We start from the raw sequence: 26,832 nt of genomic DNA, 5'->3' as shown, positions 1-26,832 counted from the left end.
TTGACTACCATTGAAGATCATCGAGTGTTGGATTTTCACTCGTTTGTCATCAAGAGTCGGCTGGGGATTGTGAGCCATGTCATGACTTTCAGTCGATTATCTTTGATCGTGCCACCATGGCAAGAGGGAGAATCAGTGAAATGCTGGTCTGATATCTTGAGATGGTATGAGAATTTGATAGAGACATTCGTACCATGAAACTCCGAAACCTGATCAACTAGATACAACTTTGAACACAAAACAAAGCAGGTATGGTATGGTATGGACACGTTACAATAAATTTTGCAGTTCAGGCTGAATTAGATCTGGAAAAGAGCACCATGATGAATGTAACATGTCTCAAGAATCGCTCATAGTTCAAAGTTTCATCTTCCAATGGAAATGGTAAGACTAACTTCAATTCACCACTCAAACCCAATAGAACATAATCTGATACTGATTTTCGAGACCGATTGGGTGAGGAAGGGGCATTACAAGTGTAAGTTGAGAAAAAGTTCACGTCGCGCTCTAGTGCGACGCGAAATCAAGGAAAATAGGGGAAATTATTCTTCATAGTCTGGGTCTAAGATTTTAGCACTTCAAAATGTTGATAACTTTTCGAAGTTCTTCAGTGATTCATTTTGATTCACTCTTTAAACAACATTCATTTTTCATCAATCCCAATCAAATCAGCAAAAGTATAAATTATTTAAAAATATATTTCATTAACTTCAATACCCTCGTTTCCGGTCACGATCTTTAAGAGCTACCTTCTTCCCTCATGGTCGCACAAATGCTTAGGCGGCTGATTCCGGTGGTCTTGATCATCGGATGTAGCCGCTGTGCTCAATTCAATCGCCGTGCTTTAACCATGGGTCCAGGTCGTGAGTGATTTGATGGACTCGATTTCGATTTTGAAGAAAACTGATTGAGATCCAATCGGAACCTTAGCCGCGATTCCCTCCAACCAAACCGGAGCTCCAACACCTGCGGCTAATTTGACCTCACCTTCCACTCAGCCAATCGTGGCTACACCAGCAGGTTCTACACCTAATGTGACTCCTAGTAATACAACTAATACCATTAACCCAGCAAATCCAAATGCGTGTCAAAAACTACCAATCACTCCTAATACTTGGAACCAACTTGGAATTGATAACTATCTTCAAAGTTATCCTGGAGGAGCTAATCTTTCTCTTACCGTTGGTTTGATCTTCTGTCATCTATTCATTCATCTTTACACGAGGTATAAAGAGACTTATTCTTATCTTTTCATTCAAATATAGGCTTTTGCTAAAGCTAATGGAGCTGCTAACTTTGGTTGTGGTGAGGGAGAGAACTGTAATGCGGGACAGGTGAGTGGTTTCATTGAAGTTATTTATCTTCTCATTTTGACCTTCAAATATGATCTGATAAGTTTCCTTGATTGATCTTTCTTGGCAGTTATGTCATCCTGTTCAATCGCCAGCTTGGCAGGTTTTGTATGCCGTGCAAGAATGGAATCATAATACTAACATGTTGATGGATTCAGTAGCATATTCTATGGGAATGGTACAATGTAAGTCATTTTATTTCAGTTTTGACTCCAACAACACGGATTGTATGAAGGACTTTGCTAAAATCTCCGCTCTAATCAATAGCCACTTCGGCCGCTATGGTCAATGATCTGTAAGTTTTGATTCTATCATTTTCTAATTCCAGGGCCGATTGATTGATGAGTGATATTATTCAATAGATTTCCACAAGAGAAGAATTCAAGATTTGTCTTGGACTTAACTTGGTTATACACTACTGTGATCGGAGCTGCTAGTTTAGGAGCAGCAGTGACTGCTGGTACTGTGATCGCAGCTGCGGCAGCAAGTGCTATTACAACCTTAACCCTTACTAGCGCATTATCTTTTATGTTTTTGAATATCCCGATCCTTGTGGCTCAAGGTGCAATGATTGCTACATTCTTTCAAGATCCAGTTTCTACACCTGGATTTGCTGAGGTAAGTAAAGATTCATTAAGATTCGAAGTAGGATCGCATATACTGATTAATCATTTTAAACCGATCAGTGGACTCAATTATCATTTTATCTTGCAAGAATGCAAGATGTCTTTCAAAGGAATTGTGCAGAAAACACACAAAAAATGATTGATTCTGGAATCAGTACAGATTTAGGAATCTTTGGAGCTATTAAAAACGGAAATTTCTTTTTTCCTACTGCTTTACTTGAGATGAGTAAAATAGAAGAACAAATTGGAAAAATCATTAAGGCTAGATTAGTTAATAAGATCTTGAGACAACAGGTTTGCATTCCATTTTCGATCTTTTCTTCATATACTTGGAAAACTTTATAAATACTTACGAGACGTTTTTATTGTATCTTTTGGTGTGATAGGGTGCTTTTGTGACAATAGGAAGTGTGAGTACCTTTTTTCGACATCCTCTTTCATGGTATCATTTGCTTATCAGATCATTTTGCTTCAGGATCCGTGTCACGGCAGTGGACCAAATGGTTCTCGAGCAGGCAATGACAGACTTTCATATTGCGATAAAGACGGCGTGTAAGTCATTAAAAAGACACTCTAAATCATAGCTCATTACTTACAAAGAGACGTATGAATAACTTCACACAGGATGTATAACGTCGTTCGTGCAGAAGGCAAGAAGACGAAAAATGATATCTACAATGCTATTATGATTCGTGATAAATACGGTTTTACTGCTGAAGACATTACAACTATCTCAGTTCAATGTCAAGCCAAATATGGAAATTTTGAACATGATCCACTCGTTGACCCGTACGTTCATTTTTTCAATTTCAAGGTGCTTGCTCTACCAACAAGACGCTGATATCTTTGAATTCATTTAGTCAAGCTCGTTTAACTGGTAATATGGATTGTGGATTTAATTTACCAGTATGTAACTGTAAAGATGAAGGTAAGTCAAGCTTCAAACAGAAAAATAAAAACCTTGAAAGATGACTGATTTAATTTTCTTTGGATCTCTCTAGCTGTTGCTGGTAAACGTAGCAATGGTAAAACAACTGTTGTTGCTTGTCGTGAAGGACTTGGTTTACCTATTTAAATTTTCATTTGATTTCTAGTCAAAGAATTTGTTTTGGTATTTGAAGATGTTTTTATTTCTTTTTGATGTTGAATGATTCATAACTCAATGATACCTTTTCTTCTTCCTTGAGTCAAATCTTTTATTGTGACAATCTTTGAACCAGTCTTAAGAGAAAAGATGACAGTTTACATGTGAGGGTGTTTTATACGAGGCAATTGATCAACTACTTTGAGGAAATTCGAGATCTTGCATTTCGAGAGGTCCGATCATATAGATCCCTCATATCTTATGTCTCTTGAGTTTCGCGGAGAAGTGCAAAAGGTTTGTAAAGATTTATACTCGTCTTGGCTTCCAGCTTGAATTCTTTGTTATGCCCAAGACAACAGGAAGGCAGAGTAGGGAATGCTACAGAACTTAGGTGGTTAATGTCATTGAAGAATCAATTTCATCGATCTGTGTTGAGATCATTCCGATACAAACCAGTCTTCTTTTACCGTGTTATGCAACGTTGTAGCCTTGTGTAGTCATGACTGATACCCCAAAGAGTCTTAAGTTTTTGAGGTGCTCACTACTCTCAACTGCACCCTCTGAGCCAGTGTCAACCAGTATGCCTTGGGAATCTCAACCTTGAGGGGGATGGTCAAGTCATGATAGTGTGCATCCCACTCCTGTTTGTTCATGTGTCTGTTTTAATTTTCTAAAAAGCCAATGAACACATTCTGGTTACTATCAAGAGACTTCTTAATCTGTCAATGTCATGTTTGCATTTTTTTCTTTTTTGGTTTTTATTTATGAATCTTGCTATTCTTAGCTCCTAAAGAGACCATTCAGATGTAGTGAATGTGGAGCTTGGAAGTAAATTCAATGGCTCAGGCTTGACAAACATTCAAAAAATTCTCCAAGTAGTTGAGGAAGGGACTTATGGCTAATGTCATGGCTTCTCACAACAGCAAGTTTCTTGGCTATTTCTTTGTTTTTGCCCATTATGAGGATTCCACACCTCATAAAAGCTTGCTTGCTGACGCACACAGCTTTCTTGACATCTTGTGGCTCTTCTGGTCTCAGTTTCAGATCTTCATTGTGGATAGATTTGCTGCTATTGCAATTCTTGGACACTGTCTGTTTGGAGGCATCTGCATACATGAGCCTTCTGTTCAATTAGGTGTTGCAGCTGCAACTTCCTACAACTCTTCTGAGTGAGCTAGATGGATACAATGGAGGCTAAAAAACACACAAGGACATGTACAAGTAGACACAGAAATGAAGAGCCTGGCAGCTGGAAGCAAGAGTCTAGAACCCTCATAATCAGTAATAAAGCAAAGAAGGCCCAAAATCATGCTGTTGTGAGTTAAAAAGGGGGACTTTAGCCATAAGTCCCTCCCTCAACTAATTGGGCAGGGAAGACTTTGATAAGTTTGAACATTGCACCTGGAAGTGTCACCCCTTCTGAGGCTGAAACTCTTCCCAGATCTCACACTACTCTAAATCATCATCCAAAATCATCAAAGATGGCTTGCTGTTTGTGTTGCTTAAATCTCCCAGTAAAGTAGTATCATTTTGAACTGTTCCAATATCCAACTCTATGACAAATTTTTGGGCATCTCTATCATCAAAATCACTATTTTTTATCCCACTCCACCCTCTCACATCTCCAAGATTGTTGGATATGCCTGGTTTTTGCCCTGCATACTCTTGCACAAAATTTGAGGGTAGCAAGCCTGGGCCAGCATCACTTCTGTTACATACTACACTACAGAGATATCACGGGTCCTCTGGCCTTCACCGCACAACAGATCCCATGGATATATTTCAGCCTGCCCTGCCAAGCAACAATATCCTTGGTAAACTCACTGGGTTCTCTCACTGCAAAGGCTCTAGTGGATTTGATCCTTGAGGTATTTATTTTCTTTTGGCCACAGAAAATGATCAGGATTCAAGTTTTGTTTGGCACTGATGTGCAATGCCAATAGGGGGCCACACAACAAGCCCTTTCCATTTGTTACGTAGGTGCACCTGGATTGTAGCACAATTTGGGGGTGCTTGTCATGTGTTGCAGCACAATCCAGCTGCAAAAACACCTGATGTGGAGCACTGTGTTTCTGGCCCAGGGTTGAGGGTAGTCATGCTTTGAAGTTTTACTGATGTCCATCTCCTTGACCTTTATATGGGCCACCTAGGCTTAATGTCAATTTGAAAATTTCCAGGCTCAGGTGGAATAAAGAAGTCAAATGACTTCAGGTGTCAAAATCCCATACCTGAACAGGATTTTTAGTGGACTATGAGAAGCAAGACCCTATTTTGACATGAATTATCATTGGTCATAATTTGTTATTAGTATAAATTTTTGGTCTTTGCTCCTTGACCTTGAAAGATGTGAAGTTTTTTGTCCCCTTTTTATTATATTCAGAACTTATAATCATTCAACTCTGGAAATTTGGGTGTTAGTGCTTGGGTGGTTATAAAAGTTAGGTGAGAATATGTGGGGGTCAAGACTACTGAAATGGCATGTTAAAATCAACAGTGTCTTTGATTTCAAGGGGGAGGGTGTAGTTCACCATGATTTCAACATGTAAGTCCTAAATATTAGAATCACATTAACACCTATTTCACAAAGGATGAGAGCCTTATCTCTGATCACTGGCCATCAATGTAAATGTTTATTGACAACTACATGTATCATGTATGGATGCGAGTCGTGTCAAGGAATCCACTACAGTACAGCAAATGTGCCTGGTAGCCCAAAACCAATATTAACACCAAATTTCTCCTGGGTAGACAATGGTTATGATACCACTACAGTTCTACCTGTTTCATGATGCAATGATTGTATCTTGAGTCTGACAGTTTTGGATTGCCTAATAAAAATGGCTCAATATGTACCTTGCAAGAAGACACTCACATCTGACTGACTGGTAGGCCTGATGATCCAAAATTTTTGAAGACTCCTTGGAACACCTTAGATAATCACATTTACTGAATGTATTGTGTTCATTTCAGAAATCACAAGAGATTTACATAGAATAATGTGAAATGATACATACAATAGTTTTGAAAATGTTTGTCACAAATCCTTTGTCAAGCAAGGACCCAAGCCTGGCAGTTGGGCATTTTCAATTAAAATTGGTGCCAAAGCAAAACCAGATTCAGAAACAGAAGTAAGAAGAGTGTATATAGGTATGCTACCTGCAAACAGTATCCAAAGCTGAGGCGGTGTGGGTTCAGTGCAATTTGGATAATCTCTAGACCACCGTCCAATTGTGATTGAAAATTCTCAACCACAACTTGGCCCCTAGTGTAACAAAAAATTGTGACCAACATCTTTAAAAGTAATGCAACCATCTACAGCTTTGTGCCACCCACAAACCAACACACAGTCAAGAAACATACCCGTCATCCACATATCACAAACAAGACAATTGGTGCTCACTCTTGAGAATGGGAGAGCTGTCCCATAACACCAATGAACATGTTTCAATTGGAATATTTCCGTTCAAAGAAAAACATGTGTATCAGGTAAGTTTCACAGGGGTATAACAGGATACAATTTCTTCCATTGGCAGAGGAGTGAATGGCTTGAATCATTGATGTCCAGGAAGAACTGAAAGACACAATGAGCACAACTCAAGAGACAATAAATTAACAGCATGCCAAGAAAGTACAAGCTACAGCATACCAGAGAGAAGGAGAAATAGTTGACTCTAGCTTAACAACTAAGGTATTCCAACTACAAGATCCAGGCCTCAAATTTCTGACTAGGACCTGTTCCTACATACATTGAACTAATTGTCTAAAAACTCTTAGACATGGGATCTACCAAAGTCAATGGCAATGAGAAACACACAAGATTTAATTGACCAATGTGATATTGAATCCTCTCAAGTAGAAAGCAACAACCCAGGAGCTGAACCATCAAGATCAGGTTGAACTACACAAGGGGTGGTGGTGTTATGAGCCATATACACACAGAAATTGCATTCATATGCTCAAGAGCAGATGAATGCATTTGTGATTGCTCCCCATGTTGCAATCTATATCTTCCCAGAGACCTGCAAAAGATTCCCTTAATAAAGCTTGTCTTTGCATGATAAGTCTTCACAGTCGACATATCAGAAATGGAAAGAAGTCTGGTTGTAGAAACATACGGCTGTAAATGTTCTGAAGTTTGCAGAGTTCAATTTCCTGGGGGGAAAGACGGTCTTCAGACACCTCAAGAGACTCTCTATTGCCACCTGAAATACACCAAAGGATCATTTTTGATCAAAATTGAATCCAACAAATCAGATAATGCAATATGTGAAACCATAAGCCCTTTACAAAAAAAACTCCATGGCTGATTTCATGCTGCTTTCCTTGTCCTTTTCACCAATTTTACTAGCATATTGGTCCAACTCTGGATCATGTTTTCAAAGAATTTGCCGCCCAATAACCATGGTCGCATCATTTTCCTTGTTCCATAGTATCACAATTTGCTGGTGTAGGCAAAGAGAAATCTCAATTTCTCCCCAAACAGGTAGGAAATTGTGATTTTGCTCAATTGAACCACAAACTTTGGGGGACTCAAACTTGTCATCTAAGCGTCTTCATGGCAATGTTGGTCACTATTTTCTGTGTGTTCAATGCTCCTTGGACAGTTGAATTCTCAAGATTTCTTTACAAATATGAATACATTCTCATGACTCCCTCTCCTTCATACCTATCCTTTTCCATTAATTTCACGATATACCTAAGAGCTAACCAAATGATTACGTTATATAAAATATCTTATCAAAACTCATCAATCTCTACTATGTACATCATCTATTTATAAAATATAATTCCTCACTCCAATATCAAGAACCACAATCAAACCACAAAACACATCTAAATAATTACTAATCATCATAACTTCTATCATCACTATCATCTTCTTCATCCACTTCATCTTGATCTGACCATGCTCTTCCACGGCGATGATGATGATGATGATGTGATCCTTCATATTGACTCGCTTCTGAATCTTGATCACCTTCATCATGAATGGTCGAGTCTAAGAAGATTGGCAGAAATGAAAATTCAATAGGTTTGAAGTTCAAGAGTGGTCAAGGTAAGAAATTCAACTTACGATCATCTTCTGAACCTTCTGAGCCTTCAAATGAATCACTACGCTCTTGATGATGATGAGTATGCGACCTTTGCCCGTAGGCCCTCGAGGGCCCTGATGGATAACGCCTATCATCAACACCACGCTCACTCGATTGTTCCGAGTCATCACTTTCATCAGATTGACTTGGTCGTCCTCTTCGAGAGGCATCACTATTGTAGTTATCAGAATCCCTCGACTCAGATGTGTAATCATCAAGGTCAATCACAGGATGATGATCAGGTCCATGATCAAGGTGATTCCTAGGACGAGGATTAGGTACATGTACAACTGAATCGGATCGATCTCCAGAATCATCGGATTCTATCACGCGTCTTCTGTACTGTCGATGATCATGATGACAAGTTTCATCCGAGTCATCGGAATCAATGACTCCTGAACTATGTACCCTTTGTTCACGATGATAATCATTATGATCTTGATCTGAACTTTCCATATCTGGATCATCTGATTCTTCGTCCAATCCCATCAGACGACGAGCCCTTAGTAAATCCGCTAGATGATTTCGAGCGTGATGATGTAAGCGATGTAAGCGATGAAAATGATGCTGATCTGAATCGTAAACTGATTCATTACTAAAAACCAGCAGAAAGAAAGGGAAAAAACGAATCAACACTCAAAAATATGAGATATGAGATTTAAAAATGTATATGGCGTACGATCCTAAAGTAAAGAAGAAGAAAAAGAAGAAACAGTCAAGTCTTAGTTTGATGATTTCAAAACAAAAAGAGGTTTTTGAGAGAATCAAAGATAGAACGAACGATTTGTATAACTTGAATTTGATTGTTGACTTTGACCTGCCCATCTACCATCTGAGTCTTCACTATTACCATCATCAGAATCATTCACATCTGAATAAATTTCACCACTGTTACATTCAATTTTTGGGAGTGAGATTGATTCTTATTAGGTTTCAAGTGATTTTCAAAAATGGAAAATGAATCGAAATTTTCAACTTACCATCCTTCACAAATCCCATCAGCAGCAATTTCCCAATTACATTGACCACAACGTCTTACACCATCTTCCACATCATGTACAACCGGACGAGGAAGATGATTAGCACCTAAGAAGATATTACCCCATGTTACATCTTTTTCATCTCGATGAGCTTCTGGATCATGTCGAATTTGAGGGTCAGAATTCCCAGTATTTTCGATTAAACCTTCATCTTTACGTAAATGATCGGTGGCTTCTTTGATTGCATAAAGTTGAAAGGGTGGAGTATGGACTGCTGTTCTACATTGTGGACAGATTAAGTTTTTCTTTTTTCGATAGGCTGATGGTCTTGGTGGTTGGATTCTAGGAGGAGGTTCGTTGGTGGTCGGGTTGGTTGATGAAGCTCCTGGTGGATTGTCTTCTACAGGTGGATTTCTATTGGATGTTGAAAGTATTGGTCGTCCTGGGGTTTAAAGGCAATCAGTTTAAATGACAGATAGTTGATTAGATATTAGGTCAACTCAAGATAGATCAATTCAAGATGATTCATACCATGATTTCCATTCACTGTTCTGGGTTCATGGTTATTTGTGTACTCATCAAGATCCGAAATATCAAATTCAAGTTCTGTATCATAATCTGAAGGAAGTCTATGAAACCAAGCATAAAGATCTTTATGGCAAAATATATGACTATATTTCAATACACCAATAGAAAATCCAATGAGTTAGTTGGATTTGAAAGTAAACTTTGTGATTGAGAAAGAGCTTACCCGCAAAGGAGTGTATAAGGTGAATTGAAAGTTTCAAAACAAATGTTACATCTAAGACTTGATCTGACTGAATCCAAAAGTTCAGCTTTAGTTTGTAAATCCTATCCGAAACCACGAAGATAAAGAATTGATTAGATTTTGATGAACTTGAAGTCAACACGAGAAAGTGGAATTTGAAGAAAAGAGAATGGATGAATGGATACCTTTTGAGATTCAGCAAGTTGAGATTGAGTTTGATTTAATTGAATTTGAATTTGTTTTAATTGATTTTTGATTGATTGATCATTTGAAGAAACTGACGAAGGAGAAGAAGGAGAAGTGTTTGTATGTTTTCTTTTTTTATGATTGGGTTGTTTTGGGATTGAAGTTGAAGAAGATGAGATTGGGATAGGTTCTTCTGATTTTCTTTTTGGGTTGATTTGATTTGATGTCATTTGAGTTTGATGTTGAGAATTCAAAGTATCGTATCGTGTTGAAGTGTTTCCAGATTGATTGTTCTATTGATAAAGAACTTGAAGTTGATGATATTTGTTTCTTTGAGTTTTAATCTGAACTTGATTAGTTCCTTATCCAACCACTTCTTCAACAAAACCTCAGACTCAGCACTCACTCTAACTTCCGAGGGCACCGAGCTTCGACGCGCCATGCCCTGGCGGCTGACCTGGCTTGGCCTCTGCCCATGCGTATGAACAGAACATCCCAATCAGCGTGATAGCCATGTGTTGTTCCTTGTGAAATCTGTAAGTCGGTCCTTTCACAGTAGTGACAGAGCTATAGCATAGTATGATATATGCTTATAACCGAATATCCCAAATTTCTCCCTGATCACTTTTTTGTTTGAGATTTTTGACAATTTTCCTCATTCAAGCTTCAATTGATCATCAAGATGTCAGCTGAGATCATGTCCCTCTTTGGGCCATTATCTAACCCTCATCTCAATCAACGTATCTCTGCTGCTTGCTCAATAGTCTCTTCTTTAGCTCCTACTCAATCAAATCAAAAAACTCAAGATGATACTCAACTTGTCGATGACGCTGACTTTCAATATACTATCAAACGTTTGGTTCGTGGTCTGGCTAGTCCTACTGTTGGGGCTCGTTTGGGATTCTCAGTGGCTTTAACTGAAGTTAGTCTTTAAACGCTTCACTCATTATCAATCGAATCATCTTACTAACATTGATCCATTTAAAACAAAATCGAATTTGGTCAGATTCTTTCAAAATCTCATCATGTATCAGCTCAATCAGTTTATTCTCTCTTAATCTCATCAACGGAAAATCAAGGTGGAATGAAAGCATCTGAAGAACGTGATTTATTATTGGGTAGATTATTTGGAATCAAAGCTATCGTTTCATCGGGTCTTATCTTCAGGTCTTCATTAGATTCCGATTCTCAACTTAAAATCTGGAATTCATTAGTGGATGACTTGAACTCATTAACTCGTAGACGATCTTGGTTAGCTGAAAGTGCAGGTTGGGTACTTACCTGTGGTATGCTTCAAAACCTATTGGCTCGTTCAGAACCTATTTCTTGGAAGGAGACTGCGTTGAAAACTTTAGTAGAAAAAATCTTCATTCAAAATACATCATGGAATCTCGAGAAATTAGCAATGGCCATTCTTTTACAACGCTATGATATCACCATCGACTGGAATTCAATCTTACGTGACATCTTGCCAGTACCTTTGATCCTCAGCCCAGAAAACATGTCTACTTTGTATGGTTACTTGATCTCATCTGGCCACTCCTTGGAGCCTTCCGATTCCAAATCTGCTTCGACTCCCGCTACATCTCATCCTGCCTCAACAAACGAACCTTCTACTCACCCTCACTTTATCCATACAATCATCACCTTTGCTTCTCCGTCTATTTCCAATGGGTTTTCTGTTTTCGAATTATATGTTCAACTTCTCGAGAATTTTTACTTTACACCTCATGAGTCAAATCCTACTCGAAAGTGTCAAGGCTTTAACCTCCTGAATGATTTACTGGCTTCAGCTCATATCACTCAAGCAGATAAACCTAGTTTACTTACTTCTGCCACTACATATACCTTGATGGTCCAATCAGCTGCAAAAGACCGTCTGCTTCATAAATCCGCACGATCAGTGCTAACCACTCTCCTCGATCAAGCAGAACAATCTCCATCACTTGCACTTGGGTTTGCTACTCATATCAGGAAAACATTACCTAATTTTGATGAACAGAGTAATACCAAGACTTTGGAAACTCTATTGACATTAATGAAGGATGAAGAAGTTCAAAATTGGGTACACGAATTAATCAATGCTTTGGAATTTGGTCAACCTAATTGGTCAGATCACGTTTCTCAAGATGCATCAGATGATGATGGTGATTCACCATCAGATCTCATTGATGACAAGTTTAGACAACAAACCCTTTCACAACTCTGTACTATTATTCATAACCGTGCTATCCCAAAAACTCGAATTTGTACAAGATCAATCATTTATATGATCATCTCTTGTGGCTTCTATGGTCAATTGACTAACCTCTGGCCTTCAGAACCTTTGAAAGCATCCAAGCGACCCAAAACAAATCCTGAACCGGCGAAGACTGATCCTGCAACACCCTCACCCAACTTGGCATTTTTTGATTTATGTCGATCACGCTTTTACTCTTGCATGTCAGATTTATCATGTAAAGCACCAGAAACTGTCACCAAAGTTATCAAGCCTAATGGACCTCGTCAAAACAAGTCGTCTTCGATCAGTCAACCTAAAGATCAATCGGGAAGTGTTGAAAAACGATGGACAAGTGAAGCTTTAGAAATCATGCTCCATCACGAAAGTAATGGTCAACGATCCTTGATAGACGAGAAAAAACTTCATGACGATAAGCATCATATTGAGTTAAATCGGTTAAGACAAACTGCTTTGAAATTCAGGGATAAGCTTAATGTGAACTTGAAGAAAGTGGGACCTAGTGACAAAGTTGAAAGTCTTGCACTTTTGATTGAAAGTATCCTTTTGATGTCATATGATGATCATGATGATTTACTTGAAGCTCTTGACTTACTGTTGGTAAGTAACAAATTTCTATTACACCCCTATCTTCTTAGCTACTTCTGATCACCACCATACTTCGGTACGCTGATCCTTCTGTATGATCTTGACTCATCATCATAGCGGCTCGAGCCACATTGTCAAGAATTTTTGAGTAAAGACCTCAAGAAACCTAACGGATTGGATTCATCAACTATGGAAGTTTTGATTGAAACCTTACTATTTTTCTTATCTTGGCCGATTGCTTTTATTCGAAATGTGGTAGAGCAAGTGTTTTCGAACTTTACAGATTGTATCAATGTTTCCAGTCTACAACTTTTGATCGATGTAAGCTTTTCTTCTTGTGATCTGTTTTGTTCGTATACTGACCTTATTCTTCTACATTTGATTCGCTTTAGCAAATGATCCCTTCTAACAGTGCTTTGGAAGACGATGACGATGAAGAGGAGGTTTTATCTGATGATGAACCAGAGGAGAAAGGATCAGACGATGACACTGAAGAATCATCGTCTGGTGACGACGATGATGATAGCGATAGTATCTCAGGGAGCTCTCTTGGATCTATTGATGAAGCCTTCCGAGATGAAGTGGCCACTGCTTTGGCGAATGCATTGGCAAAAGATCAAGAAGAAGAAGAAGATTCGGATGCTAGCTCAGAACCTGTGGACGATGATGAAATGTTGGCGTTAGATGCCAATCTGGCTGCTCTGTTCCAAAGGCGTACTGGTGCAGCCACATCCAAAGGTTAGTCGCTTTAAAACCTAGCATGTCATTTAGGTAGCTCCTTTCCACAACACATTGGCAGCCTTGTGTCTGTTTCACATTCGATCTCTTTCTAACCATCTGTTCCTTCTTCTAATTGCTTCACGACAGTTCAAAACACGCAAGATTTACATTTACGTCTCAAATTGTCTGAGTTATTTTCAAGATTTGTTAAATCAAAACCTGATCCATTACTCACCGCTCGATTAATCACGCCGATGTTAAATTTAATTCGAAAACCTACAAGTGGAGAAGAAGAATTGAAAAAGAAAGTGTTTAAGATCTTAACTGAAATCTTAAGACAACCTATCACGAAGCTTGATGAAGAACAAAAGAAAGCTCAACTTTTATCACCAGAAGAATGGTTTAAGATTTTCAAGAAAACTTTTATGATTGCCCAAAGTGTTGAAGCATCAGATCTATCCAAATTCTGTAATCAAGCAATCCTTTGGTTAATTAATCTTGGAAATTTACATTTATTTAAATTTAATTTAATTGAAACTTCGCATCCAAGTTCAATTGAATTTCAAAAACTTTATCAATCATCATTAAAAGAATTTTGTTGTAAAAAGAATACAAAATTACAACCGAAATTCTTTTTAGGATATTTTAATAAATTTTCATTAATTGCTTGGAATTTAAAACAAGATTTATTGGAATCGTTGGTTTCTATTGATACTGTAAATGCTTATCGTAGGATTCAAATTCTTAATTTGTTACAAAGTTTGATGATGGCTTATGCTGCTGAAGTGAGTGAATTTCGAGCAAAAAAAACTGATAGGGGTTTACGAAATGACCATGAACTGATTTTACCTTTTTTTTCGTTTTGATTACTCAACAGTCTGCACCAAATTGTGATAGTGATCTTTTGAATTTTATGCCAAGTGTTCGAACTCGTTTACTTTCTGTTCTGAAACAAGGTATAAGTTCTTCAGGTGTAGATGGGCCAAACAAATCGATTGAAAAGAATATGAATACAGCCAAGATCAAAGAAGTATTGAAAGTTTTGACTACTTTGGTTAAATTGACGATTAAATTATCGAAAGGTCAAGAAGAAGTGATTAAGAAGGTTTGGCCAAAAGTTGAAATTGAAGAGATTTTTGAATTGATTAAGTTTAGGAATGATTTAGAAGATTCAAAAGTATTGAAGAAATCATTTTTAAAGGTTTTAAATTGTTTGAGTTTTGAAGGTGATGTAGATCGTACGAAAATTGAAGAAAATCCAAAGAAGATCAAGAAATCAAAAAAAGAAAAGAAAACAGAGGTTGAAGGAGAGGTTGAAATGAAAGAAGCAGAAGCAGAAGAAAGAGAAGGAGAAGGAAATGGATTGGTTAAAAGGAAAGTAGAAAAAGTTGAAGATGGAAATGAGGATCTAGAACATGAAGGAAAAGATAGAAAATCAAAAAAGAAAAAGATTAACAAGAAATCAAAACAATAGTTTTTTCTTTCTTTTCTAAGTTAGTTGATTGTGGTAGGATAATTATAGACAAAGCAATCCATGAAAGTTTATGTAATTAATCAATCATATATATTGAAAAATCATTTGACGGTGATTCTTTTTTCAAAAAAAACTATCTATTGTGGGTTTCATACTTATTCCTTTGGGTTTTATTCTTGAAAGATATTGAAGCAAGTTGGTCTGTTTACATGAGTATAAATGCACAATGAAGTTTTTTTTGTGAAACAATCAGTTTAGATCCAGTTGGAGTGCAACTATTGATGATGATGATGATTCACCAAATGATCTCCTTGGAACAAAAAATTCAATCAAATTATAGATGTTTATATGTATTGTTAGACACTTCAGCTTGGGATCCAACCTGATCCAACTATAATCGAGCTTACTATGTACCACGTTTTCAAATACAACAATGTGCGTTTGGATTAATAAGTTGTACAATATAGTGAATGATTGCTTTTTACAGAGAATTCATTTCCACTGTATGAACTTGATCAAATGAAGTTCAGCTAAAGAAAACTTAGATTTTGTCTCGCAGTTACTCTATTTGTGACGAGGAATTCAGGAAAGGTTGGATTATCAAGGGGTTCCTTTCAAGGTAATGCCCTCACGTAATGCTCTGCAGATCGAGCCTGTCACGTGAAAATGACTACCAGACACTGAGGCCTCAAAAGTTGTGAATTCTTTCAGGGGTGACTAGGCAAATTGTCAAGCTCAGTTAGTGCTCACTTCAAGTAATCTAGTAAGCACTATGTATCTCAATTACATTACAACCCACTGCCAAGCCTTGTGAGTCTGCTGGTAGTTACATCCAGTCTTAGGACAATCATCTCCAGTATCACGCTCCAACTTCAGGGAAAAAATCCAATGGGTTTGGATGACTATTTCGTAGGTCAACGTCACAAACCGTAGAGAAATCCAATAAACATACACTGGTGGAGAAGAATTGAGATGAGAAACAGATAGCTGATATCCGGAAAATCCAAGGAAAGGTTGATGAGACAAGATGTGGTTGATCTGTCATACGATTCCTAACGGTATGGTATGAAGTGATTCTTGGGCCCAAGCTCATACTACAACCAATAATGATATCTATGGTTCTAAAGCTTGTCAGAAGAGGTCATCCGGGAGGTCTTCTGGATGGTCATCATCAGCTTCCTCGAAAGGATCATAGTCATTCCCTGCACCTGCTTCGTGACCACGCTGTTTATCTGCGCTTTGAGTGTTTCGAGTTGAGGTTGGTCGTTCACGTTCTTCACGGTGGTTATTCTAGAGATATAGCATCAGATGGAGATCAAATAAAGAACACAACAAAAGTGTCAGTCGAATCGTGAATAGCCTCGATGAGTTTCTAAACAAACTGAAGAATTGGTCTTACGGTAGTGCGGTGTGCAGAAGAGCTAGCGTTCGCTTGAGGCCTGTTGGCTTGTTCAGTTGCATCGATCCATAGTGAGTACACATCAATCGGTTCGGTGAGATCTAAAAGAAAAGGGTTGTTTAAGACAAGGTCAGCAGTTGTGAAGGATGATGTTGTTGAGGAACAAGACCAACGATCAATCTTTGTCTCGAACCATTGAGCGCACCGTGAGCACTCGATACGCGAAACCATCTCTTGTCGATCTCTGAGACATTCAAAACAGATTAAGGAAAGAGATCAGTAAAAGGAGATTCAGACCATCGCCCGATAAAGTCGAGTAGGAGTCGAGAATGCCAAACTAACAATTTGCAATGTACAGCGCCAGCTTGTTGACAGAACAAGCATCGGAAGATCTTATCGAGAGGTTGAAGCTTGGCTTTCTTTCCCGGCTTTATATCAAATCAAAGGTAACAAAATCATCATCAACGATTGTAAAAGTCAAAAAGAAGAGACGATAAACGAAGCTTAGCTTACTTTCTTGGCAGCTTTACGCTTACCCATTGATCAGATTTTTAAGATTTGATAGGTAGGTGAAACTTAGAGAAAGTCAATTGATTTTGAAGTTGGTATTTTTAGTTTGATGATGATGTTGGTTTGATGAAGAGGGTAGGGAACGAAAGGAACTTGAGCCCCTTGAGTCATCTTGAAGTGAAAGTTTGATCCTTTTACTGTTCAAAATGTAGACTGCAAAGCAGGGTAGACCATGTTAAACCATATTACATTTATCATGGGATATGACAGGGGCTCACGCTCACACCCGGGGCCCCGAAGCCACGAGGCGCCCTGGAGGGGCACATGGCCGTGGCCAGGGCTTAGGCCACGCGTGGCCCTCACCACAAGCCCTTCATGACCTTCATAGTGCATGAAGTTCAGCTTAATTCCCCTTCAAAGAGTGCCTTAAGCAGGGAGTAGCACCTGAAGATGAGTTGGGCTATGATCAAAAGTTGTTTCAAGGGCAGGCCACACAGGGCTGGGCAGGGCTGGGCCACGGCCCTGGCCACAGCCCTGGCCACAAAAAAGGTGCCGGGTGTGAGCGTGAACAGGGGCATACTGCTTCGTGGGTCTCAAGTTATGGGCGCGTGGTTTCAAATCTCTGACGCACCGGTGCAGCAGTTTCATCAGGACTCAGGTGGGGGGCAAAAGTTGGGATGCGCCGCCCAGAGGTGCGTGCAAACTGTGGGTCACACCCATCACACCCTGGAGGTCAAGAATGGGGGGGTGAGAGAGAAGGTATAAAGGCTTACCTGGATCCCATTCTTGGGACCAGATGAGCCAAGTTGGCTATGAATGTAGACAAGCAGCCAAATGGACGCTCAACATCCAAGATTGACTGTCACTTTTGTTGACTGTGTTGGAAGTTAAAGCAAGCAACAGATACCTTAACTCATTAGATACTTATGAGGTGGATTGATTCTGATAGAGTCAATATATATTGGGCACATGAGTTGCTGAGGCTTTGTGTTGAGGACTTTGGGGTAAATCAGAGGGAAGATCTAGTTCAGACTGGCGTCAAGCAAACTGTTTGTTGTAGTATTCAGTTATGTGGATAGTTATTGCATGATCATTTCCAAGGGTACAATCAAAGAAGCGTAATCAAAGGTAAGGATAAAAAATCACAGCCATGAGAAGAATATCACATTCAAGGGCTTCTTCATAGTATACTTTGGTTTGTTCAATACAAGCCTGCAAAAAAGGTTGCATGTGATTGTCATGTGGAATAGCAGCAGATTGCACTTTCAGATTAAATAAATGTAAATTTGTAAACCCCCCCCTTCTCACGCCTCATCCAACAGTCAAGCATGATCAACCACTGATGATTCATGTGACTGGCACCTGTCAACCTGTGCAAGATTTTACATACATGTTCACATACACTGCTGAGAATTCATATGAATATCTTTTACAAGCATAGATCAAATGTCAAAAAAAAATGGGAGCTCAAGATCCTGTGCACTGTGACAAACTTCACTTAGTCCCTAGCCTTGGGCCTTTGGTGAGGGAATTAGTTAAGGTGGGCACTGTGGTGGCTTCTTTTGGGTCTGAATACATACAGCCAAACAAGCTCAAATGAAGACGCTCAATTGCCCAACCTCAAACTTCTTACATGGGTATATCAAAATAAATGTTTTATGGGTATAGAAAATCACTCTACCCATAGTTTGCTATACCCCTGGGAAAAGATGTCATTTGAGGTAGTGTTTGCTGTCTTAGGTTTCTGAAAGGTGTTACAGACTCCTCCTAGTATTCCTAGGCTTCATTGCAATGATTGTACCGGTTGCACAAGGGAGTCAACCAAATCCTCAACCCAAGAACAATACACCTTACTGCCAAAATGCTGTGGGGGTGATAAATCCACCATGTAGTGATAAGAGTGGTAAGCTGACATGTCCAGGCCAGTGGCTGGTACCAAAGTGTTCCAAAGCAAAACTGCTCAAATGTCCTAACAGTCACAATACCTCTGTACGCTATGATGACAGTAAATGATAACAGTGAAGATCACTCACAAAATATTTCCTCATACTAGTGCCTATGTGCGCGCAAACTTCAAGACTCTCAGCCTCCTCTCACTACCTCAAAAGTAATCTTTTCCATGCAGAAAAGAAAAGTACGGACATGTTTTCCTAGAGAAAACTCCCAACAGGACAAAAAAAATGGTAAAAATGAGCAGCAAAGTGCCTTAGCTCTCTACTTGACCATTTGTGCTCCTACAATTTTTTTATGTTTTTCAGTGAAACAGCTCTTTGTTGTACTAATGAAACATGTTTTTAGGCTCCAGAGTGTGACCTGTAAGAACCATGGCGGGGCAGGTCAGAAACTCAAATTTTGCCCAAAACCACCATATAATAGGGTTTTGGACAAGATTTAAGTTATCTGAACTGACCTAAGGCCAGGGATTTACAGGTCACAATCTGGAGGCAACAACATTGTTTCATTATTACACACAAGGGTTATTGTAACAAAAATTATGAAAAAATCACAGGAACAGAAGGAATCAAGTAGAAATATGATGAATTTCTTCCAATATTTCTATCATTTTTTTTTACTTGTTAGGAGTTTTCTACATGCAAATTTGACTTCATTTTTCTTTTTTGCATGGAAAATACTACTTTTCTGGAGTGTCTTTGTTTCATTCTGCTTCATTTCATGCTCTGGCTGTCTCTCTTACATTCACAGTGCCCGTGGAGAAGGCCCCCGACGTCGGGGGCCCAAAGATCTTGCGCAAAAGCATCAAAAAAACTGTGAAATTTCTGTCCGGCCCAAATTGGTACGCTGAGCCTGCCCAGTTTGCCCCATCCCCAGCAGCCAGACTCAGGCGTTGACCTCAGGTGCACTGAGCCATCGTCCAACTTCATCAACAGTGATGAGCTAGGATGAGCTGAGATGAGCCGGGATGAGCGGTCCTGCCCTGATTGTATGAACCCATGGGGGATCCGTCAAATCAAACTGGAAAACAAACCGATTTAAATCTGAAGAATTCGAATCAACCAAGTTCAAAAAACAAAATCGAGATCAAATCATGGAATCAAAAGTAAATTTAATCAATCAACATTGGTAGAAACCATTCAAGAAGGTTTGATTGCGACATGGTCTCGAATCAAATCAAAGCTTAAAGAGCTCATTACATAAATAGAAACTTGAAGGATCGACAAAATGAAAAGTTTTTGAGACTTTGATTGATACAGGTTCAACCAGCGAGGATTGAGAAGTTTAGATGTTAGGATCCAGGTGTCAGCAATTGGCCTGTGAGTATGATTTGTGATCTTGCGTCTCTCAAGCCCTCCACCGGCACGCTGATCCTACCCAATGCCTATGTTAAGCCAAACAGCTGTCACTGACAACACAGTGAATGCGAATATTGAAAGCATATTGTCACAAATACAATGACACCAATCTTTCTTGTTTTCTTTCCGGCATCTAGAATAATCCTTGTTGGTTCGTTTTCCTTTAGTCCACATTGTTGAGCAGCTTATCGTTACCGAGAGTCAAAATCTTCACTAACGCTATATCTTTCCTTTGATTGCCGCACAATAAACATAATTTTGCAATTTCAGAACATCATCAACAACAACAACATCATCGTCATCCACACCAACATCATCATCCACATTATGAACCATACCTATCACCCTTTGTTACATCGGCCACACCTTATCATCCATCACCTTTAGAATCATCACAAGAACATCATAGTCATGAGATCTGGCCACCGCATCAAACAAGATATAACCGGTCCAAATAATGAATAGATTCCATCTTATCATCAAAGTCTAGCTGTGGATATGTGCGCACTGGTCTTGATGAACCCATCTCTCTTAGCTTAACACAAGCCCGCATACATAAATCAATCTCTTTAAATCTTCATTTAATCAAGCCTCATACTTTTAGTTCAGTTTTAACTGTTTACCCTTTTGATTCCCAAGCAGAGGATGAAAAATTAAATCAAGACTCTGGACCAGATCGTCTACTTTCCAAAGCTATCTTTGATCAAACAACGATGATGAAGTCAAACTATGAAAAGGTCAAAACCTGGAAAGATTTTGGTATGTCAAATATTCAATCATGGTTTTGTTTGGGCTGGATCTGACATGAGCTTCAATATGTTTGCAGCAAAAGCTCGTATGTGTCTAGACAGAAATTGGAGTTCAGGCAATGGCCATTGGATATCAGCTATGAGTCCAGTTTGGAGATTTACAATTTAATCATGGGTTTAATTATAGGGTAGCCATGTCAGAGTCAGGAAAAGTAGTTAACCAAAATGGCTCGCACTACACTTCGTTTGGTCGTGGGTGCTTGGAATCTATAATCTGTTATACATATCTGAAAGAGAGACTCTTGCAATTGAAATGGCCAAGATCTTGGAGAAGGTTTCGTTTGTCTTGCTATGTCTTCAATTACACTTTGAAATGACTACACCACATCTTTAAGATCAATCTGCATTATCTTCTTTATATGGAAAAATGGGGCATATAAGGTGGTTTTTTCAATCTCGATATCCGCCGTATGTGTAACAGTACTGATTAGATATCTTATGTTATACCGCAATAGGTGTAATTGCTTTTACAAGTGCAGCTCAACAAAAACATTTTGGACAAGTACCAATCCAGAAGCTATATGGCCATCACCATCAGTTGTGTGCAGTTACTTTTGATGAAAACTGTCACTGAAGAGCCCTTTACATATTGATCACAAGATGCTTGAGAAAATATATACAAAGATATCTTGAACTAATGTATTCCAATGATAGATGATCTGAAGCATTTTTTGAATCAGGTCTCAAAGTGAACCAAAAGAAAAAGACTCAAAATTGTTATATATAAAGGACTTTATCTTTTCCCTGGGCAAAATCGAGATCAAAACAATATCCAATACACAAATGATATTATGTAAGAGAAATATAAAAGTAATCACGGTATTTATATTCATCCTTAGACTTGTTAGAGTCACATCTGGTAATGTTTTTTTGTACAAGTGATTTTAGAACATTACTTCACGTATCTTTTTCTCTCTGTTTCTCTCTCTCTCTGTTGGGTAAGCAAAATGATTCATGAGTTTATTTAAAATGACAATTGCAAATAGAAAAAAAAGAGAGAATCAAATGAATGTTAGAAAAGGAAAAAACAGAAAAACAGAAAACAAAAAGAAATATTCAAACAAATCCAAAAAATTGATATTGTATGAATGCAAAGGAGAAAAACAAAATTAGGAAAGAATTAAGACCCAAAGCAGACAAAAGGCATAGTAAAAGTAAAAAGTAAAAAGGAAAAATAAATATTGAGTTTTTGTAGATGTTTTTCTTTCTTCAAAAAATTGCAAAACAAAAGAAGTAAAAAAATGTAAAGAGAACAGAGAAAAAATCCAACAAAAAAGAAAACAAAAAGGGTTTTCTATATACTTTGAACAAAAGGAATTAAGTAAAAAGGGGGATATCTAGACAATGCTGCAAGATTTAGCTCTCAGCAAAAAAAAAGTAAGAGTAAAACACTATGCAAAAAAAAGAAAAGAAAAAAGAAACTCCAGCCGAGAAATCTAGAAATCCATTTCAAAGAAGGAGATTACGTAAAATATCAACGATGAACCGATCTATGAATCCCACCACCTTCGCTAGCGGTTCTAAAACTAATCAGACTCGAAACCAAATCATCAGGTCCATTAATTCCTAAAGAGTTTTGATGATCATCCGAATTGAGGATCCGAAGCTGCAAACCATTCATGATAATGAGGTGAGGAACCCGAGCCCCGATTAGGTAAACAAATCCAACATGATTGGTCTTGATTCGTCGATTCTTCTGTCCATGATCTAGTTCGAGTTCGAATATGTGATGGGGGTGGTGATTCGAATCCAGTATCTAATCTAATCCTTTCTCCAATCCCAGTAGGTAAAGGTGTTGTCATCGGATCGGATGAAGTCGTTCTATTCAAAAGGGTAATCACTTGGATTGTTTCTACTACTGCTGTCATTTTGACACTTTCAGATCTAGATTGAGTCTTCTAATCGGTTGATGTTGTTGTTGTTGTGAATGTTTTCCATTCTTCTTTTTCTGTTTTTCATTATAAAACTTGGCATTCGTTCGATTTTCATATTCTAACTCATGATCTGATCTTAATCTTGCCATAATAATACTATCAGCACCTTTACAGATCAATTTGATTTTTCCATTCGGACATCTAACCAAATGACTCATTTGTTTTCTAGAACTATTGAATTCGATAATCTTCAAAAGTTGATACTTTTGTTTGACGCCCAAGATTTCTAAATATAATTGGTCACCTAATTTCTTCACAAACACAAATCCTAAATCTCTTGCTGCTGCTACTAAGGCTGCTTCACCTGGACTTTCAGCTTTATATTCGATTTTACCTTCACTTTTACCTGCGTTCACATCATGACATAAAGCAAGTGAAGTCCAAAATTCAATCATTCTAATCCGATGTTCTTCTGATTCAAGATCTTCATTGAACATATCTTCCACTAATCCTGGTGAGATCAAGGTAAGACTTTCGGAATTTAAATATCGATGTCGAAAATGTCGATTCATCAAATCAATCATCCTTAGTTCAGATTCAGCTAAATGAGTAGCAGCTAAAGTCGGATCATCTAATGCAGATGGATCATGATCAGCCCCTCTTTTAGCTGCTCCTCTCATCGCATCAGTAACGCCTTCTCCATAAGCAATACCTGAAATCGAACAACGTTGAAATTCCATGACGTTTTGAGTTAAAGTGCCTGTCTAATCACTAAAGATATATTCGATTTGACCTAGATCATCTGAAAGATTTGATGATTTAGGTTCAGCTGGACAATTCGAGGGTTCATAGTACATTTCGATATCTCTGAAAATCGTCAAAGCTTCGATCGTTCGAACAAATTCGAGAGTGATGACCAATGAGATGGGTACAATTGATTGAAACAGAATCAAAGCTGCACTGTGAGATGCTCAAAAAGATCAAATCAATATTCAACTTGAACCAGAAGCCAAAAGAAAAAGAGACGAACCCGAAAGTGACCAATGCATCTAATGTAGCAATCAAAAAGATACTTGCGTTTTGTTCATAATAATAAGGACTAGTCGACGTATTACCTGAATAGATTCCATCTCCAATCGCATTGATAGCACAGAGTAAAACCAAGATGACGAAATTGATGATCACAGCATAATTGGTTTCATCTGAGATTTTGGCTTTCTTGGAAGGAGTATCACCTATGAAAAATTCAGAAAAAATCAGTATCATTTAGAATGTTGAATTCCAAAGAAAAGTCTGCTAACCTTGATCTAACATGATTTTAGTATCTTTACCAGTAAAGACCACTAAACCCATAACCCGTTGAGTATTTCTCAAAGTACAACCTCTCAATAACATCTCATTAACCCCAATCACTTCTCTTTTCTCAGATCCTTTTTCAAGTTTACGTCCTTCAGTTACTGGATGTTCACGTCCTTCACGTTCGTCTTGAGTCCAATACTTTAATGTAGGATTATTGCATACAGATTCGCATTAGGTGGTTCTGAAGCAATTAAGAAATGAGCGTGTTCTAAATCTTCTTCATTTGAGATCAATTTAGTGGATTTAATCGATTTACGTGGTTTCAAATTCGTTTCTCCATCTAAATTCTTCGTTTCTACAAAACATTGTCCATCTGGATCTGAAGATGATAAGATCACTAAATGGCTGGTATTGCTTCATCTTCTCTTAATAAAACTATATCTCCTACTTCTAATTTTTTCCATAGCGTTCTTTCCCATTTAGTTGTTCCTGAGGTGGGGGTTGAATAATCGACGACTTCTGATGATGATTTTCTTCCTCTGGATTGGATTGATGAAGTAGCTTGAGGTGTCATAGGTGGTTCGGATCCAATATTAGAGCCGCATCAAGTACAGATCTACTTGGATTAAAACTACTTTGACCTCCTTGATTTCCATCATCTGAATCTGAATCGTCTTGATCTCCTACTTGATTTTTGTCATTCAATTCTCTTAAAAAATCCGTATTAAAAGTACCTTTTTCCCTTTCCCGTAACTTTCGAACTCCTTTAGTCACCTTACTACGATATTGACTTGATGAATCGGCATGTTGATCTACATCATGTGCTTCCCATGGCCAATCTAAATTCTCCCACCATGATCCTCCACCTGATCTACGTACATTAACATTTCGCCAATCTCCTAATCTTGTACACGGTGAATTATTCACACTGTTATCTAACATATATCTTTGATAATCTTCAAAACAATCATTGGCTCCTGTTACACATAAAATGAATAGTAATGGTAACATTGCCACTTGTGGTGTTGCGGCTCCAAAGAAGGGGAAGTTTTGAAAGATGACTAAGACTAGGAAAAAGATGACGTTTCGGAATTGTTCAAAGAGATCCTGTAAAGAACATTGAAATTGAAAGAAATATTAGTTTAATTGAAAAATTAGTTTAGAGATTGAAAGAATGACACACCTTCGGTAAGATTGAAATGATTGTATATTTAGTAGTTCTGACTTTATTTCTAACGTATTTAGCTAATGGATCACCATTTTGATCGATTTGACCAGTAGGTAAGACCAATACACATACATAAATTGATCTTCTTTGATTCAAGAATAAAGGACCAGTACCATTCTTGGAGTGTCTCTTGAAATTTTTCTTTTTAAAATCAGTTGCAGGCGAATCTTCTAATTCTTTTAAATTTTGAGTATGTTCATCTTCACCTGAATCAGTAGCTAATGGAGAAGGTGGATCTAAATCAGGTACAATAGGTGATGGAGGTAATTTAGATTCTAAAAACGATTTTCAAGATGTATAATTCGAATTCGCAGTGGGAGGTCTAGATCTTCTTTGAAATCGTTTATGAATTTTGTATGTACTTACTGCATCTGCACAAAAGCTTGTAATTTTTTTTTTTTTTTTTTTTGGAAAAGCGCAAATGTGGCCCCGAAATAAATTTTACCCAAAATCGGGTGAGTGATCCAACACCCCATCCAGCGCTTCGATGGTTTTGAGCCGATTGTCAGCTCAAAACCATCCACTCATCCAATCTCGTTCGACTTTCTTAACTCTATTATGCCACAAGAAATCGACCTCGAGCGTGAATCGACTGCAAGCAGCAACGACCTCCCCGAATTTGAAATCGGGGATGTCAGTTCTTTTCCTTTTTTTTCAATTGTTTTCCTTTCTTTCTAATTGTTCTCTTTCTTCAATTGCAGTATTTACTGACAACTTTGTTATCATCCTTTCTTTTCTAGTTTACAAGACCACTACCTGCACCAATCAAACGTGCACGTGCTTTCGTATGCCATCTCGACTACCTCCTGTACTTCAACCACGGAGGGAAGAATCCAAAGTGGAAATCACATCGATCGAAAAACGGGAGTATTCCGATCCAAATCTCGCCCGATATGGATCTGACCGCCTTTGAAGTCCAAGTGGCCAAAAGCTGTAGCACCTCAGATATACAACACCTCGGAAAAATGATCACCGAAGACCGCCGTGCCCAGGCTCTTGGAATCGAGTGGTTTTGTTACATTCCATCTGTCCACAATTATCTCAAGAATGATAAGACTTTACTCAACACATCCAAGACATTCAATTCGTGGTGCGACACTGCCCTCAAGAATCCCAAGAAGAAACCTGTCGTGTCTCTAGTCATGCCGAAGCCTGAGGATCCTGTGGACATTGCGCAAAAGGTACGTTTTTTTACCATGCTCATATTTAATCTATTTTACTGATATCTTTCATTCTGTTTGAAACCCTTTTTCTTTGTACAATTAGAATGCAGCGCTTGCGAAGACTCTCC

General features: G+C 38.3%; 5 protein-coding genes across 5 annotated transcripts; 2 read left to right on the top strand and 3 right to left on the bottom strand.

Annotated features, from left to right (window-relative positions):
- Positions 1-760: 760 nt before the first annotated feature.
- On the top strand, positions 761-3,053 carry MELLADRAFT_87504 (uncharacterized protein; the record flags this gene model as incomplete). The annotated part of the gene is made up of 12 exons (XM_007410668.1): positions 761-863; positions 913-1,181; positions 1,266-1,334; positions 1,423-1,537; positions 1,620-1,647; positions 1,715-1,970; positions 2,039-2,272; positions 2,365-2,388; positions 2,454-2,530; positions 2,603-2,767; positions 2,839-2,906; positions 2,980-3,053. The coding sequence occupies 12 exons, from the start codon at positions 761-763 to the stop codon at positions 3,051-3,053; spliced, it is 1,482 nt and encodes a 493-aa protein (XP_007410730.1).
- A 6,326-nt stretch (positions 3,054-9,379) lies between these two features.
- MELLADRAFT_72004 (uncharacterized protein) lies at positions 9,380-10,391 on the bottom strand (the record flags this gene model as incomplete). The annotated part of the gene is made up of 4 exons (XM_007410591.1): positions 9,380-9,577; positions 9,667-9,806; positions 9,887-9,987; positions 10,090-10,391. Coding segments are annotated over 4 exons (669 nt in total), but the record flags the coding sequence as incomplete, so codon positions are not given.
- Positions 10,392-10,772: 381 nt separating this feature from the next.
- Positions 10,773-15,362, top strand: MELLADRAFT_116643 (uncharacterized protein; the record flags this gene model as incomplete). Its single annotated transcript, XM_007410669.1, has 6 exons — positions 10,773-11,012; positions 11,097-12,929; positions 13,035-13,238; positions 13,310-13,655; positions 13,785-14,422; positions 14,515-15,362. 6 exons carry the CDS (start codon positions 10,773-10,775, stop codon positions 15,109-15,111), a joined length of 3,858 nt encoding a protein of 1,285 aa, XP_007410731.1.
- Positions 15,363-16,080: 718 nt separating this feature from the next.
- On the bottom strand, positions 16,081-17,184 carry MELLADRAFT_77929 (uncharacterized protein; the record flags this gene model as incomplete). The annotated part of the gene is made up of 5 exons (XM_007410590.1): positions 16,081-16,401; positions 16,511-16,611; positions 16,684-16,754; positions 16,853-16,938; positions 17,024-17,184. The coding sequence occupies 5 exons, from the start codon at positions 17,048-17,050 to the stop codon at positions 16,243-16,245; spliced, it is 444 nt and encodes a 147-aa protein (XP_007410652.1).
- A 5,539-nt stretch (positions 17,185-22,723) lies between these two features.
- Positions 22,724-25,657, bottom strand: MELLADRAFT_107069 (uncharacterized protein; the record flags this gene model as incomplete). Its single annotated transcript, XM_007410589.1, has 8 exons — positions 22,724-22,961; positions 23,015-23,726; positions 23,808-23,974; positions 24,045-24,249; positions 24,316-24,511; positions 24,750-24,874; positions 24,934-25,420; positions 25,655-25,657. The coding sequence occupies 8 exons, from the start codon at positions 25,655-25,657 to the stop codon at positions 22,724-22,726; spliced, it is 2,133 nt and encodes a 710-aa protein (XP_007410651.1).
- Positions 25,658-26,832: the final 1,175 nt, after the last annotated feature.

Source organism: Melampsora larici-populina, assembly GCF_000204055.1.
Source record: "Melampsora larici-populina 98AG31 unplaced genomic scaffold MELLAscaffold_21, whole genome shotgun sequence".
NCBI classification, from domain to species: domain Eukaryota; kingdom Fungi; phylum Basidiomycota; class Pucciniomycetes; order Pucciniales; family Melampsoraceae; genus Melampsora; species Melampsora laricis-populina.
Note: the sequence above shows the minus strand (reverse complement) of the source record. Positions and strands in the feature narration are given on the sequence as shown.